The sequence below is a fragment of the Cnephaeus nilssonii genome, assembly GCF_951640355.1.
Source record: "Cnephaeus nilssonii genome assembly, chromosome: 12".
NCBI classification, from domain to species: domain Eukaryota; kingdom Metazoa; phylum Chordata; class Mammalia; order Chiroptera; family Vespertilionidae; genus Cnephaeus; species Cnephaeus nilssonii.
The window spans coordinates 57254124-57272020 of NC_137083.1; the positions used below are offsets into that span (position 1 = coordinate 57254124).

At 39.1% G+C, this 17897-nt stretch overlaps 1 protein-coding gene across 6 annotated transcripts in view; it reads right to left on the reverse strand.

The window, feature by feature from the left end:
- AGBL3 (AGBL carboxypeptidase 3) overlaps window positions 1-17897 on the reverse strand; it is a 61852-nt gene that overhangs the window by 17486 nt on the left and 26469 nt on the right. For 5 of the 6 annotated variants that reach the window (XM_079785435.1, XM_079785429.1, XM_079785434.1 and 2 more), the window contains 7 exons: window positions 16602-16764; window positions 15079-15205; window positions 13998-14098; window positions 13670-13776; window positions 12877-12943; window positions 6456-6542; window positions 4820-4885 (listed from right to left, as the gene is read on the reverse strand). In XM_079785435.1, coding sequence (XP_079641561.1) covers window positions 4820-4885; window positions 6456-6542; window positions 12877-12943; window positions 13670-13776; window positions 13998-14098; window positions 15079-15205; window positions 16602-16764 — 718 coding nt within the window. The remainder of the gene's footprint in view (window positions 1-4819; window positions 4886-6455; window positions 6543-12876; window positions 12944-13669; window positions 13777-13997; window positions 14099-15078; window positions 15206-16601; window positions 16765-17897) is intronic. The other variant, XM_079785433.1, reaches the window with a different exon arrangement.

The following is a 17897-nucleotide window of genomic DNA, read 5'->3' on the forward strand; positions in this document are numbered from 1 at the left end:
ATACAAAAGATGAAAATTTTTTTCTCATAGCTTGCAAAGAAATCCAGTAAGGAAGAAAATACATGACATTGCTTTTTATCTGGACTAAAAGAGACACAACACTGTAGAATTGTGACTGCAAATATTGAGTAGTCTACATATAGATCATATGTAACCATGAAAACATTTTTAATGTGATCAGACTTTTGTTTCTGTGTTATGCTGTTACAGAAGACCAGAAAAAAAAAAACAAGCCATGCTTAGAGAAAGGGAGTTACATTTTATTAAGGGCAGGGCCAGAGAAAAATGTGCCTTTCAAATTCTGGCCGCCCTCCCCCCCCCCCACCCATGGGGGAAACGTTTTCTACTTATACTTTTCCTAGCTCTTTTGTCTCCCAAATTTGGAATGAGAATTCCGGGCCTTCTGGGAAAGAAGGCCTACGTGCTGGGAAGGGGCCATGAGACCATATCTCCAGGCCTGGCCTGGTGCCAGCACTGACAGCTCTGTCTGGGGCATAGTCCACGGCCTTTCTGGAATGGGAGTAGTCTTATTTTCCTTATTATTTAAGCAAGCAAGCGTTTACAGAAGCCAAAATAGCAGGGTTAAAATTTCAAACAGCAGTCAAGGTGGATGGGATCCCGACGTGGCTTCATCACACCTGGCTTAAGACAGCCCAGGCAAAATAGAGTCCAGGACTCTTCGGACCCTCTAAAGATAAGCCTGGCCCTCATTCCAGGCCCTTATCTTATAAACAGGTCCACTGACTTTATTCAGCAGAGAATTAATTCTATCAAGCTTATAATCCTCATGGGTCAATATAACTCCCTCGCCAACAATGACCCAAAAGAGTCAATGATATGACTCATATACATAAAACCAGTGGGGAATGAAGCATCCATCTTATATATAAAAACTGCTGTTTGAAATTTTAACCCTGCTATTTTGGCTTCTGTAAACGCTTGCTTGCTTAAATAATAAGGAAAATAAGACTACTCCCATTCCAGAAAGGCCGTGGACTATGCCCCAGACAGAGCTGTCAGTGCTGGCACCAGGCCAGGCCTTGAGATAGGGTCTCATGGCCCCTTCCCAGCACATAGGCCTTCTTTCCCAGAAGACCCAGAAGTCTCATTCCAAATTTGAAAGACAAAAGAGCTAGGAAAAGTATAAGTAGAAAACGTTTCCTCCTTGGGGGGCAGGGCGGAGGGCCCGCCAGAATTTGAAAGGCACATTTTTCTCTGGCCCTGCCCTCAATAAAATGTAACTGCCTTTCTCTAAGCATGGCTTGTTTTTTTCCGGTCTTCTGTAACAATGCGGATATTATAAAGACATTTCAGAGGGCCCGAGAAAGAGAATTGAAAACATTTTTGCCAAGATGTAATGCTTATCAACTTATGATAAAAAGTGGAATACAGCCTGCCTATGTGGCTCAGTGGTTGAGCTATGAACCCAGAGGTCCTGGTTTGATTCCCAGTCAGGACACATGCCCAGGTTGTGGGCTCTATCCCCAGTAGGGGGCATGTAGGTGGCATCTGATCAATGATTCTCATAATTTATGTTTCTATCTCTTTCTCCCTCTCTTTTCCTCTCTGTGATGTCAATAAATATTTTTTTTTGAAGTGGAGGATGAAATAGAATTAAAAACTGAAATAAAATCCCTTTGTACATAAAATTGATTGACAGCAAAAATATTTGACATAATCAGTATGAAAATGGGAGAAAATGTAAAAACTGAAAAATTATTGAAGGGAGAAAAAAGGGAAATATTCTATAAAAAATTAAAGTTAAAAGTAGCAATATTATCTACACTAATAAAAGAGAAACATGCAAATTAACAATCACTCTGCCACACCCACAAGCCATGCCTACCAGCCAATCAGGAGTGAGTATGCAAATTAACCCAACCAAGATATCAGCCGGCCATGGAGCTGGAGCAAGCAGGAAGCTTGGGTTGCCCCCGGTGGTGGAAAAAGCCAAGCTTCCTGCCCGCCCTGGCTGGCCCTGGCCTCCGCTCAAGGCTACAAAGTTTCAATTACAGAAGATAAATAAATCCTAGATACTTGCTTCCAGCTGGCCCTGGCCTCCACTCAAGGAGGCACTGAAAAAAAAAAAAGGGGCGGGGACCTTGGGTCGCCTGGGGGGTGATCAGGCCAGGATGGGATGGCAGGGGCGGTTGAGGGTAAGCAGACCAGCAGGGGGGCCAATTGGGGGTGAGCAGGCCATGAGTGGGGGTCGGTTGGAGGTGATCAGGACAGCAGCGGGGGCAATTGTGGGTGAGCAGGTTGGCACGGGGAGCAGTTGGGGGTGATCAGGCTGGTGGGGGGGGCATTTGGGGGCACGCAGGCCAGCGGTAGGGGGAAGTTTGGGGCGAGCAGGCCGGCAGGCAGAGTGGTTAGGGGCAATCAGGCAGGCAGGCAGGTGAGCAGCTGGAGCCAGAAGTCCTGAATTGTGAGAGTGATGTCCGACTGCCGGTTTAGGCCCGATCCCTGTAAACCAGCAGTAGAACATCCTTCGAGGGGTCCCAGATTGGAGAGGGTGCAGGCTGGGCTGAGGAATACCCCCCACCCCGTGCACAAATTTCGTGCACTGGGCCACTAGTATATATATAATAAAAGCATAATATGCAAATTGACCGAACGGCAGAACAGCAGAATGACCATTCAGATGACCACCACGCTATGACAACCAATGGTGCCAGGCCAGCCAAGGTGGGTGTGATGCGATTGGTTGGGGGGCCCAGCCATTGCCCCATGATCGCTCTGCAGAGGGAGGCCCAGGCCACCGACCAGTGGGCTTTGGTGGGTAGGCAGGCCTCCCTCTGCAGGGAGGCGATCCATCGCAGAGCCCCAGATGGGTGGGCAGGGCCTACCTCTTTGGGGGAAACAATCACGGGGCTCTAGGACTACAAGAGGGCACAGGCCGGGGTGAGGAACTCCCGCCCCTCCCCCAGTGCATTCATGCACTGGGCCTCTAGTATTATATAATCACTAGAGCAGAAACCGGTTTGGCTCAGTGGATAGAGCGTCTGCCTGCGGACTCAAGGGTCCCAGGTTCAATTCCGGTCAAGGGCATGTACCTTGGTTGCAGGCACATCCCCAGTAGGGGGTGTGCAAGAGGCAGCTGATCGATGTTTCTCTCTCATCGATGTTTCTAACTCTCTATCCCTCTCTCTTCTTCTCTGTAAAAAAATCAATAAAATACATTATATAATCACTAGAATTTGGAGAAATAGGGTTAAAATTAGGCTGAAGAAAATCACTGATAGGACTTGATTTGATGAACTCTTAAAAGTATGCATTTTTAGCCCTCTTCCTGGATTGAAATGATGCTGTGAACCATAACAAACTTTTACATTTATCCCATAGAAAACCACCAGGCTAATATCCTTATGAATGTGATCTACAAATTTTAACCATAGAAATATGTAATTGTTTGTGCTGAAAGTCTTCAAAATTCATTATTAAATGTGCCCTCGTAGGAGATAAAGTTAACTAAAGAATTTTAAAAATAATTTACTACTATTATTTTGGGATGCATTGATGTCTTATAAGCAAACCATTAAAATAAATCAAGAGCATATATTTGAGCCATCCTCAGATGTTCATTTCAGTAAGATGACATTTTTCAGCCTTTTTGTCAAAGATTAATAGACAATAAATTTCAGGATCAATGACTAAGAACTCCCATTTACTTATGGACACATTTAGAATATAAGCAACATTCTGAAATGACCAAATGATGAGATTGTTTTCCATTTGGAAAATCCAACATTAAATGTAGATTATGATTTCATAACAATTTTAAAAGCTCCAATCAAGGAAGGTGAAAAAGCTCCATAGATATTTATGAGAAAAACCACTATGTGGATATGTTTATGAGAACTAAATAAATGTGTCTCACAATATCTACATACAAAAAAATAAATAAAATAAGAAACAAGCTCCCAAACACATCTACCTTGGTTTGGGTTCTATAAATGACTTAATACATTAAGACCAATTAGAAAATTTGTTTTTTTTGGTGACAGGCTGCATTATTTTAGTGAAGCCCCTTAGCCACCTGCAGTGTTAAGCTCCTGATTTTGCTCCTCAGGGGTGGGGACTTGGGTATGCCCACATTCACCCTGGGATGGTAGTGGTTTTGGCAGGGTGGTCTTGGTCTCTTTCCCTGACCACAGCCAGCAACTAAGTTCCACCCATTTTTGGCTGTTAGCTTTACAGTTTTCAACAATGCCCTAGAGCATATATTGTTGTACAGGCCAATCCAAATTTGTGTTCCTTTGAAGGCATAGTTCCTGAGGTCAGTGTTTGAGATTTGTTCTGACCCCAGTTGGGCTCCTCCCAGCTGCCTCTTTCCCCAGTTCTCTCTGGCAAATCAGCTGGCCTACTGCTTAGCCTATATTTCCAATGAACCTCCCAATCCCCTCCCAATGCCTTTTACCATACTTGTATTGATTTTGAGAATGCCCTGAAACTTGAATTTCTCCAGGACCTGTTGCAAATTAGGTGTCTTGTTTGGGAGAGAGATTAGGAGCTGTCTATTTCATCTGGTTCTCCCCCAAGTCAAAAGTTCTGACCCGAGTGTCTCTGGAGCTGGGGGTGGGGACAATGACCTTCTCTCAGTGGTACCCCACTTTAGGAGCTGGGCTGTAGGTGGAAAGAGGGCAGCAGTTTCTGGTCTTCTCTAAATTTGCTTTTTCCAGTGTGGAACCACCACATGACAGCCAAAGCAAGGGTGATTAGGGCCAAAAATATTCTCAGTGACGTGGCAACCAAGGTAGAACCTCTTTCATGAATGGGGTCTGGGTAGAAGGAGGGACCGCCATTTCTGGGCTGCACTCACCTGGAATGTAGCTTCAGCACTGGAGACAGGATAACCTTCCTGGGAAGACATCTCTCTGACTGGTATCTGTGGAGAGAGGAGGCCCTGTGTCTGGGCTGCACTTGTCTACAGTCCGAGTCTCAGTCTCATTGAGGGGACGGTGAAGGGAGGTGAGGGGAGCGAGAGGGGAGCAGGGAATGTTGATTCAAACACCACAGACTTTCACTGTTGGTTTTTAACCAAGTTGTAGGTTTTCATAAATATATGTTTTTTTTCATTTGCTGTATGTTCTTAGGGCCATTTCTAGAGATGTTATTTTTGTTGTTATTTTAATTTTAGAAATCCATATTGAATCGTTTCTGCCAACAGTAACATAGCAAGTATATCAGTGTGTGAATGTTCATTGTGATGGGGAAAGGAATGTTGGGATGACAGACAGGCAGGGTGTTTATAACAAATAAAGACTTGTTATAAAATGCTCAGTGTGTTTAAAATGCCCCATTATTGAGCGTGTTTTTCCTAATTGTGTGTGTGCATTTGATTTTAATCTGTAGCTCAACCTCATAGCAGCCAGTGTAAATTCACTGTTTAAATCATCCCTTAATCTTCTGTGTGTGTGTGATAAAATACACCAAACATATAATTTACCATCTTGACCATTTTTAAGGGTAGAGTTCAATGTCCTTAAGTTCGTTTACACTGCTGTGCAACCAATACCACCACCCATCTCCAGAACTCTTTCATCTTCCCAAAATGAAACACTGTCCCCATGAAATACTCACTCCCTAGTCCTCCCTTAATCTTGACCAAAAGGCTCAACTTTTTCATTGATAAGTAGCTGAATCCATTAGAAATAATATTCTTTTTTGGGGTATCTTCTTACAAATTATAAGAAAATTACAATAACATATCGTATAATTCAAACAATAGAGGTGCAAGAGGGAAAAGTGAACATGTTCCCATATCCTAGAGATAACCAATGCTAAGTTTGGTGTGTAGTCTTCCAAACGTAGAAAAGTATAAAAACTATAAAGGTATAAAATTTTTCAGAGTTGGGAATAACGAAGACCTCATCAGTGTAACTGAAAAGTACAACAGAACTCAGGGGCTGCACCCCGAGAACCAGGGAATGCCACACTCTCGAGCTTTCATTTACTTTCTCTCGGGGCAACACCAGCCTCCTGCTCTTTGACTTCTTTGTGGAAGAAATCTTTGAACCTCATTGTTTAAATGGTTGCTTTTTGTTTTGTTTTAATATTTCTCACCCACTTTTGCTAGTGAATGGGTCTGCAGCGCTCCCATTCTGCCTCGGTGGAAGCTAACCTCCCCGCACCATCTAGTTTATATGTTTGTATTCCCATTTAATTTTTCTTAATTTTAATTTATTTCTTGCTATCCTGGATGCATCTTTGTCAGATGACTCAAATACTTTTCTGAGTAAGGTAAGTATAAGTCAAATTTAAATATCACACCTTAATAAGACCCACCTCTCATCTGTCAAGGTTCTTTTGTGCTTTTATAAACAGTGAATAAGATGAGAAAATTTCCCTGAGGAAAAATTAGGGTATGAGAAGCTTAAGAGGAAATAACTTGCCATTCTCTTGCAAACATTTTTTTCAGAAGCTGCTAACAACCAGATCAATGGATACTTATTTACCTCTCGCTCTTCTCTGGCATTTTGATGTCTTGCTAGGGTAGAATTTCTTTCCTTCTTTGTTCTCAGATGTTTTTTCTTGGCTTTTATCTAGGTAAAAGAATCATATTTAAAATCAACATTCCCAAGTTTTGGGCTCAATCCCCAGTGGGGAGCGTGCAGGAGGCACTAGCTGATAGATGCTTCTCTCTCACCTCAATGTTTCTCTCTCCCGCCCTTTCTCTCTCTCTAAAATCAATAAAAACATTAAAAAAGAATAAACATGAATTAAAAAAACTCAACATTTAATTAACACACTAAGGACAGTATATATGCAGACATAAAATATCTTAAGGCTTCCATTTGTAAGAAGAAGTACTTTTCCTATTCCTCTATCTAAGTACAACTAAAAACACTGGGTATTATATACAAAATAAATATAAGAGGCTCTAAAAGGTGTCAAAAAGAAGGCAAACTGGTGAGTGATCTGAGGAGCAGAGGAGCAACATGACCTTGAGTAGTTTCCTGTGTAGTTTCCCTGACTCACCTGCCTCCCTCTCCCTTGCCAGTGCACTCACTCCCTTAATCATTAAACCCTGAGGACACTGAGGTTCTGGACAGCATCAAATAATCTTAGTTAAGAAATAATGGCTGAAAACTTCCCAAATTTGATGGAAGACATAAATGTAAACATAAAAGAAACATAATGAACTCCAAGTAAGAGGAAATAAAAAACTCCACACCAATTCCCTATAAATTTTAGGATTATTTGTGCTAGGTCTGAGAAGAATGCCATTGGTATTTTAATAAGGATCACACTGAATCTGTAGATTAGTTTGGGTAGTATGATCATTTTAATGATGTTAATCAGACAGTTAATCATAAGGTTTAACTTATATATGGGATCTAAAACACAAACAAATGAACAAACTGAAAGGGTTAAAGAGAATAAAATGGGGCAGAGAAAACTTATTGTGCTTAGCAGATATCTTGCAGAAAGCTTGCAGCCTTGAGCACAGTATAGCCCAGATAACCAGAAGACACCTGGCATGGGAGGAACCATGGTCGAACCAGACTCTTACGTCAGCAGAACGACTTGCAGCCAGCAAGGAGTAATAAAAATCTGCCTCTCCCTTCATTCTCCACTGACTCCTTTTTTGTCGGACTCAGCCTGTCTGCACCCAGGCACTTGAAACAAAAGCCTTTTTGATACATTACAGCCTCATGTCATAGATGCATGACCCCAGCCCACTCCAAACCTTTCACAAACAAAACAAAACAGATTCATAGAAACAGAGATCAAACTGATAATTGTCAGATGGAAGGGGGCTGAAAGGATAAGTAAAAAGGTGATGGGGAATATAATCAACTAGAGGCCTGATGCAAGAAATTCGTGCAAGGGGCTTGGTCCCCACCGTCGCTGTGGCCGCCTCTGCCTTGGCCTCGGCCTCTGCCCGCCATGGCAGCTGGGGGCCCCCACTGCCACAGCTTCGTCCGGAAGGTCATCCAGAAGGACGTCCTGTCTAATTAGCATATTATGCCTTTATTATTATAGATAATACTGTGATGGGTTTTCACTGTGACATTGTAAAGTATATAAATGTCAAATCACTGTGTTGTACACCTGAAACTAATACAATATTGTATACCAACTATACTTAAATTTAAAAGACTTTAAAAACATATCTGCAATAAAAAAGCCCACATCAAGACACATTATAATGAAACGTTCAAAGTCAAAGATTAATAGAGAATCTTGAAAGCAGCAAGAGGGGTTACATGCAAGGGATTCTCATAAGATCATTAGCAAATTTCTCATCAGAAACTTTGGAGGCCAGAAGACAGTGTGCCACTATATTCACAGTGCTTAAAGGAAAAAAATAATGGGTAGAACAGTCCTTCAAAAATTGGGGAGAAATGAAGACATTCCCAGAAACACAAAAGCTGAGGGCGTTTGTGACCTCTAGACCTGCCTTGCAAGAAATTTTCAATGGAGTTCTGCAAGGTGAAACGAAAGGACACAAGTCAGTGTAATCTCGCAGGAAATTCATTTCTTTACTATGACTTTTTCTGCTTTCTTTCAAGTCAAACTGGTCTCACCCAGCACCCGGACTCAGCTGCCTCCCTCTCCCTTTCAGGTGCACTCCATTAATCATTAAGCCCTGAGGACACTGAGGTTCTGGCCAGCATCAAATAATCTTAGGAACAAAGCCTCAGGTCTAATGACCCTAAATGGGTCTGTTAACCCCAGAGACAGAGTTTCTATCAAACTAAAGATAACATCTAGACCACAACTGTGTTTCAGCTCCAGGCCCATAAAATTGGTGAAACCAGGGAGTTCCTCTCCAGCTGTGAACCTCTGAAACCAAACCAGTTATGCACTTCCAAAACACAATGGTGAGAAGGGCCTAGGACAGACATTCCCATTCCAAAAGGAAGAAATAGGAAAGAAGGATGAGGTGACAGGTCCCAAGCAAGCTCGAAACTTAGCAAGGCAAAATTCAATGGGATCTTAGGCTCAAGAACATTCCTCTCTGGCTTCATGTTCTGGCTTCTGGACCCACTGGCATGGCAACATCACTCCTATAGCTTGGCAGAGTGCTGCTCATGCCTGGCTATCTGTTGGGGCCCTGCCCACACCACAGCTCGTAGCTCTAGTAGGTTTACCTCCATGGCCTCTGTTGGAGGCTGTCTACCCTAAAACCTAGGTGGTGATGGCCCTGATAAGCTCTTAGTTACCTCCAGGCCTTAAAAAAAAATAAATCAAAAAATCGTTATGAAAAACAGCGCACATTCACATGAAAAAGCTCTATGGCAGGGGTCCTCAAACTTTTTAAACAGGGAGCCAGTTCACTGTCCCTCAGACCGTTGGAGGGCCGGACTATAGTTTAAAAAAACTATGAACCAATTCCTATGCACACTGCACATATCTTATTTTGAAGTAAAAAAACAAAACGGCAAAAACACCCGCATGTGGCCCGCGGGCCGTAGTTTGAGGACGCCTGCTCTATGGTATCCTACTGTAATATTCAACAAGTCTGACAGCCTTCCTTTGTTCTGTCCTGTCCCTATCCCCTTCAGTTCAAATTGGCATATTCCTGCTGAGATGGCTGATTAGTTCTGTGGTTCACACTCACACTAATCTATATATATAAAAGGCTAATATGCTAAGTGTCTGACTGTCTGACCGGTCACTATGATGTGCACTGACCACCAGGGGCCAGATGCTCAACGCAGGAGCTGCCGTGACACGCACTGGCCATTTACAGAGAAACAGCACCGTGACCCTGGCGCCCACAAAGCAATACTCGGCTTCCCCCAAGTGGGACACAGGCCCCACCACCACCCAAGAGCGACAGCCCACCGAATTGCAGCCAACACTGCCAAGACCCCATGGCACAAAATGCGCCCACAGCCTAGCCCAGCCAGGAAACGTTTGCTGTGGGTGCCGGGTAATGACGTCACGTAGCAACACCTGGCTTCCTCTCCCTAGTGACTAGCCTCCTTGGAGTTTCTTCAGCCCAGGAACACGACTTGCTTTATAGCAGGTGGAAACATTTTACACTTTAACCAAATGTCTGTGAAGCGTTTTCCCATCCTATCTCATTTGACCCTTACAGAAGTCCCAGAGTAGGTAGATAGGAGACTCGGTGGAATCCTATTTTCTTTTCATTAGCCGGAAAACGGAGATTTAGAAAGTTTAGAAACTTGAACCGACTGAAAAGAAGAAATGGTAGACCTTGAAAACAACTTCAGGTTTTCTCACTGCGCAGAATATAGTCAAACACTGCTGCGGTTAAATATTTTACCCTTTGTTCTCCCTGCATGACCTACAATAATAATCTGCTTCTTGTTGATATTTACTGTTGTGTTGCTGACAATTGCCTGAAAGAGAAGTTGGGGTGCTTCTTTGGGTTGGAAAAGTTTGTCTAAATCAGAAAGCAGGTCTAATTAAGCAAGTTTATTCTCTATATATAAAAGGCTAAGTTGACTCGCACATGCATGATACATATAAAGCTCTCACTGGCGCCAATCGCACATGTGTGTTTCGATCTGTCATTGTTGATCGTGAATTTGGTTCTTCTATTATAGAGAAAGGGTGAATAGTGATATTAAAATATTTCTTATAATTAATATCCTTTCAATGTGCAAGAATTTGTGTATCGGGCCACTAGTCTTCTAATAAAAAGGTTATAGTAAAATGTAAGAAGAGAGAAATGAATTGAGCAAAGAATTGCTAAGCAAAAAGGAACCAGAACATAAAGATTTAGAAAATTCTCTGCCTGTCCATATTACAAAAAGAAAAAGAAAGAAAGAAAGAGAGAGAGGGAGAGAGGGAGGAAGTCTTCAGAAGAGATCAATCATGTCAAACTTGCGGCCTGCGGGCCACATGTGGCCCACAACAAATATTTTTGTGGCCCACCCAATATAATGGTATGTAAGAAGCGTTTTAATAAAAATTTCCTAACTTAATTTTTACGATATCCTGTTATACATAATTATTAATAACGAACTATTATTAATTAACAATGTTCGCTAATGACTGATTACTATAATCGTATTGCATTCATTTCCCTTATGTGCCTTATGCACAGGTGCACCATTTTTCTCCACTAATACTAGCAGCGAATATTTTAGCAGTGGATTGCCACATCATTAGTCTTGTACTGACTTGTTTGGTGTGTGCAACAGGAAATATTTCGCTTTCAGAGAACAAGAAAAATAGGTTTATTTGCGTTACACTTATTTTTTTTTAAATATTTTATTGATTTTTTTTACAGAGAGGAGGGGAGAGGGATAGTTAGAAACATCGATGAGAGATGTTTCCTGTACACCCCCTACTGAAGATGTGCCCGCAACCAAGGTACATGCCCTTGACCGGAATCAAACCTGGGATCCTTCATTCTGCAGGCCAACGCTCTCTCCACTGAGCCAAACCAGTTTGGGTGTTGTTACGCTTATTAATTTGTGCAGTTATTCAGTGTCTGGTCAGTTAATATTCAAGAAAAATATTAATTTTTATTAAAATGTTCTATTATTTTATGTTAACAATTACTCATTTATTTCAGCCCTTTGTATTCAGCATGTCTCTGTTGAAATAAACCTACATTTCTATGAAAATTGAAGCTTTTATTGTTTTGCGGCCCACATAAACTTAAACCTTGTTTATTTGGCCTGTGCTAGCCTTTGAGTTTGACATGCTTTCTCTACACCCTACTATCTCTTCTGAAGACTTCCTCCCTCTCTCCCTCTCTCTCTTTCTTTCTTTCTTTTTCTTTTTGTAATATGGACAGGCAGAGAATTTTCTAAATCTTTATGTTCTGGTTCCTTTTTGCTTAGCAATTCTTTGCTCAATTCATTTCTCTCTTCTTACATTTTACTATAAGCAGTCAGGAGGAACCAAGCCACTCCTCCAACACTTCTCAGCTAAATATCCACTTTTATCAGTCACAAGTCCTACTTTTCACAAAACACTAGACCATAAATACAGTTCGGCCAAGTTCTCTGCCAGCTGATAGCAAGGACTGCATTTTCTCCACTGTCCGGTAACATGTTCCTCATTTCTGCCTGAGACCCCATCAGAACCACCCTTAACAGTCACATTTCTACTAACATTCTGTATACGATCCTTTATGTATTCTCTACAATTCCCCTCTTTTCTTTCTGAACTCTCACCAGAATCATCTTTAAAATCCCTTCATGGCAATATTAGCATTTTCTAACATGCACTTCAAAACTCTTCCAGCCTCTACCCATCAGCCAGTTCCAAAGCTACCACCACATTTGTAGGCATTTGTTACAGCAGTGCCCCACTCTCAGTACCAAGAGAATGCTGTCTTAGTCACCTTCTAATATCATTACACTGGGATTAGTGTCTAAACATGCATACTTGGTAGGGGGCACACACATTCAGCACATAACACCACCTAAGGTCTCTTCCACGCTAATCTTCTTCATAAACACTTATCATTTCATATGTCATATATCTCACTTACTTAATTTTTTATATCCACCAACCAGAATATAAGCAATGAAATGGAAGTATTTTTGTCTTATTTTATTCACTGTATTATCCCTAGAGCATACAGCTGGAGTCATATGGTTGTTAAGTAAGTGAATAAGCGAATATTGGACTAGCAGTCAGGTGATGTATGCTATGCTACCAACTCCCATTAACAAGTGGTGGGCTTTTGAGAATGAATTTAATCTCTCTGGGTATTAACTGTTTTCATCTATAAAATAAGAGTGCTGAGAAACCATAAGGTTAGAAAATTCTATGATGTAAAGATATGGTGCATAATCAGAGAATCACAATTATGGCTACACAATAATCATACAATTGTAACCTTCCCCTCACCTGCCCCCCCACCCCCCGATTGTTAGTCAAATAAGAAGAGTACCTATTTAGCATATACATACCATATGCAGAAATTTTCAATCATACCTGAGAAGTTAACTTGAGAATGTAACTCTGAGACTCATTCGATTCTGAACTGTCAGAGCCTCGGCTACTACAAAAAAATAATAAATTATTATTTTAATTTACATTTTAAAATTACAACAGTTACTTTTGCTTTATTACTGTGCTTTATTACTTTGCTGAAATAGTTCTAATTATGAGAAGAATGTTTACAAAGGTGGTGTATATGTTTGGTAGTTCTAGGCATCTTAGGGTATTAGAATAATGACTGAAATTGATTGGAACAAAACAAATATAAACAAATCCCTGAGTTCAAAATAATACTCTACATCTGCAAATAAACTTATTAGTCCCCACTGGAGGTTACAGGGGCACTAACTCAAAGTCTGAAAATTTATAAATAAAGGAGAAGAATCAAATATTTATTCTGCTTTTTCTATAGGACCTATACTAAAATTAGTACCTCTTTTCTTCCAAAAACATTCTCTTAGCACTAAATTTTGCACTTATTATTCACTAACTTGAGTATTTTTGTGACATCTTTTAAAATGTGTCAGTTCTCTGTGGGTAATGACAGCATTAAAAACAATTTGAATATGTCTTTTATGTATAATACATAGTAGGCGCTCATTTAATATTAGTTGACTAGATGAATAAAGTTTTGATGAGATCTGGCCAAAGTACTGTGCATGGGAAATTTATTTTTCCCACGTTTAGTCAGTATTTTCAGTTGAGACCAACAATTATATCCTAGAAATATTATAAGTAACAGTAAAACAGCACACCAAATTACATTACTTCCACCATATTGACTTACCTAGACTCCAATGTAATTTCTTTCAAAGAGGTATCTGAATCATCAAGGACTTTTTCCAAGTTTATATGTTTTTGCATTTCTTCTAATTCTTTTAGGCACTGATAATACTAGGGGAAAATAATAAATGAGTTAATAATAAAATAACTTTATTTCCTAAATAAATTAATTGAATATTTATAGACTCCTGGAACAAAAGCTACTGGGATATCAACTATCAAAACACCCTGAACACTGTTGTTAGGATATTAAAAGGAATAAGCTGCCATAGTCCCATAAGCAGGTTATGTTATCTGGTAGACTGGAGTGTTACCAAATGGACTTTGCTTACCTTAGTTCGGTCTGGATCACAATAGTCCAAGAGAGAATCACAAAAATGATACCCCATTGACTCCAAATCTTTTGTGTTGAAATGAGTGCCTCGTTTATTACCTAAAACATCAATAAGTTAATCTACCCTTGAGGATGACTTAATTTTTCCTTATCAGGTAGGCCTAAGTTGTAAAACAAAGCATAAACAAAACATCTGATATGATTTCATATCCTGTCCTTTGGATTTTCTTTTCTGGGTCATGTCGTTTAACAGCTAATAGCTTTCCTTTATTCCCCCTCCACCACCTGGACCAAAGGTGACTTAACATGGACCATCTATCTTGTAAGGCAGAATAAAATTCAATAAGAAAGTTATGGAATACTTGGTTACCAGTTATAAACAACCTAATAATCATGTAAAGAAAAACCTGCGTAATGATTTCAATGTTTTCATCATCAATAATATTTTATCAGTTTCAAGATGCTTTAAAAAATAGACAAAAATTATGTGTAGATGTCCAGCTTTCTTTTGAATTGATACATTTTCTAAAAATGTGACAATTATCTTAATATGGAGTATTGTAAGGACATGATAGATGTGACTAAAAGATTTCTTAAAAGGAACTACAGAACACTCTTATTTTTAGTTCAAGGAACCAAGTGCTTCCATTAAAATATAAATTAACCAACAAACAAACCAATTAAAAAAACATCAGCCTATTTGCCTTACAAATAGTAAATCCACTAAAAACAGTTCTATCTTGATATTTTAAGTATGAGCACTGCTTTTTCTGAAATCATTAGTCACCTGTAAAAACAACCACCACCAAGCAATTAAGATTTAATTCATGAAACAACCAATTAAGTATTCTATCTGCATGCTAAAACTTCCTATTCTGACAAAGGGAAATGATGAAATAGAGGTACATATAGTGGGAGTTTGTTTATTCATCCCAATTAATAGAATTGATTAGATATCAGTAGGAATCTAAGTGGGAACAAAAATGCTCACTATTAAACTATCTACACTATTAATATTACATTAAAAATGTCTCTGGTTTAAAGCTCTGAGAGCCATGAATGAGAACACTTGGTCTTACCCAGAGTAGATCCACAAAAAGTGGCCTCCATGGTAAAGCTGTTCCTGATTCCCATTTTCCACATTACCACCCTTCCTGTTCCTTCTTTGCTCCTCTGAACATTAAACTTGCAAGCGGAGAATGAAAACTGGAAAGAAGCAAATGAACGAGACCCATCTTTTTAATGACAACAGTGTCTTTCTTAGGAAGTAGGGTTGAAAATGGAAAAGTAGTTGTGCAAAAGCAGTAATTCTCTCTAATACTTCAGGAGCTGCTTTTATTTCCTGACCAATGGAAATAACTCATATGTAATTCAAATATAAAAATGACGTATTTACATTTCTAAGGACTACAGACTTAAATTCTAGCAATAAATTTTACTTTTTAGCTATACATAACATATACATTCAAAACCAGTTGAATAATTCTTGATACTGTTGGGATAAGTACTTATACGACTAAATATTATAGAAGGGGCTTAAACATATTTAGGAATGAAGATTAATGTTATAGATTTTCAGAATAGAATAAAGATACTTTATTTTCTTTTAAAAAATATATATTGTATTGATTTTTTTACAGAGAGCAATGGAGAGGGAGAGGGATAGAGAGTTAGAAACATCAATGAGACAGAAACATCGATTCAGCTGCATCCTACACACTACCTACTGGGAATGTGCCCGCAACCAAGGTACATGCCCTTGACTGGAATCGGACCAAGGTTATATCATATGTATATCATAAAAATGGTTATATCATATCTATAAGGTTATATCATATGTATATCATAAAAATGGTTATATCATATCTACAAAGTTTTTGTCATTTTATTTTTAAATTAACATATAATAAATGACTTTTTTGTGTTCCATTCTATTAATTTTTAACACGTGTAGATTTGTGTACTCAATACCATGATCAGCATAGAAAACAACCCCATCACTTCTAAAAAAACTCCTTTATGCTATCCCTTTGCAGTCACAAGTATTTCATTTCTTTTGGAGTTACAGTAAGTGGTATTGTTTTTAATGTTAGTTTCTAATTTTGAGTATATAGAAATTAAATTGTTTTTTGTGGGTTGATTGTGTATCTTATGACATTACTAAAGTCACTTGTTTTTTATGGATTGCTTTGGATTTTCTATGAAGACAACCATGTCCTCTTTATTACTTCTTTCTTCCCAATCTGTCTGCCTTTTATTTCTTTTTCTTGCCTTATTACACTTGTTAGAACCTCCAGGAAAAGGCGAACTGAAGGGATAAGAGTGAATATCCTTGCCTGTTCTTGACTTTAGGAGGAAAACAATCAGGTGTTTTTGTTTGTTTGTTTTTTTACCATTAAGTACAGTGGCAGGATAATGGGTATTTTCTTCATATTTCAAACTACTGGCTACTAAACATTCAACATAGTTGCTTTCTTATGGTCAACTGTAAAACCAGGCAAAATAATAAAAAGTCAATTTACTGAATAAGATTTTCCATTTTGCTGTCTCACGTGGACATTGGTTTAGTAAAAGAAAAGTTAAAATCTTAAAAAGTGCTTACTTTATCTGGACAATTTTTGCTCATCATAAGTGGGAAGATTCGTTGCTGTAAGTATAATGCTTTACACTTATCACTTCCGCCACAGCCATACATGAAGATGTTCTCTTTCCTGCTATGGCCATGAAGGTCACAATATAAAATAACCTCTCGCTTCTCCATCAATCTACCGAGAAGAAAAAGGTAAGTTACTAAATTTTACCTCTGCATTTTTCTTTCATGGGTGTAACTATAGATTTATAAGTCTAACATCCAATGAATAGAATTTCCTACATACTAGTTTTCAATTTCTCTTATCTATACTGCATATTATTAATATACAATTTTTAAATGTCTGAAATAATTTCCCATTAACCATATATAAAATACAAATGCCTTACATTAAAAAAGGACAAAATTTACCTTACTCCCAACACTTTTTCCAACAGGATTTAGTATGTAATTCTGACTTTTTGTTGTACACAGAAAACAGTTCTCTACCATCTTTCTCCATTAACTCTCACATAGATATTTCTGACTGCAATATCTTCTTTCTTCATCTTTGTAAATGCAAATACTACCCCTCATCCCCAAGACTGACCTCATGTCTCATTTCCTTTAACTAGTCAAGGTTATAGAGATGTCCTTTTTCTGAACCCCTGTAGCTCTTAATATTGGTACCATTTACTTGGCACTGCGGAGGAAAGTTTTCATATTTTTGATGTTGAATCTTGTTAAGGGCAGGGAATGCTTTAAGTCATACAGAACAGTGCTATGTACACAAATACCCAAAATATTTGTTAAAAGTTGAGTGTCTTATGACTTGGTGCTGAAGCCAATGAATTAACCCTTGATTAATGTGGTGAGTAAATATCATTTTGAGAAAAATGGTCCTAAAGTTTGAATTGACTTTTTTTTTCTGCTAAATTTACAATAAATAATTTAAGGAAATTATTAGATAATATTAAGAGCAAAATCCTTAGCTTGTATAATTTAGGCATTCAATATATATTAAAGTAATAAAAAATAAGCTCCTCTTTACCCTCCCCCCCAACTGATTGATGATGGCTTTCAAAAGGGAAAAAAGTGGTGGTTGTAAAGGTGATAGAATTATGGGCATTTTGGCCTTTTCTTTCTTTTTTAAAATAAATATTTTTATTGATTTCAGAGGGGAAGGGAGAGATAGAAACATCAATGACGAGAGAGAATCATTGATCGGCTGTCTCCTGCACACCCCACACTGGGGATCGAGCCTGCAACTGGTATGTGCCCTGACCGAGAATCCGAACTGTGACCTTCTGGTTCATAGGTCAATACTCA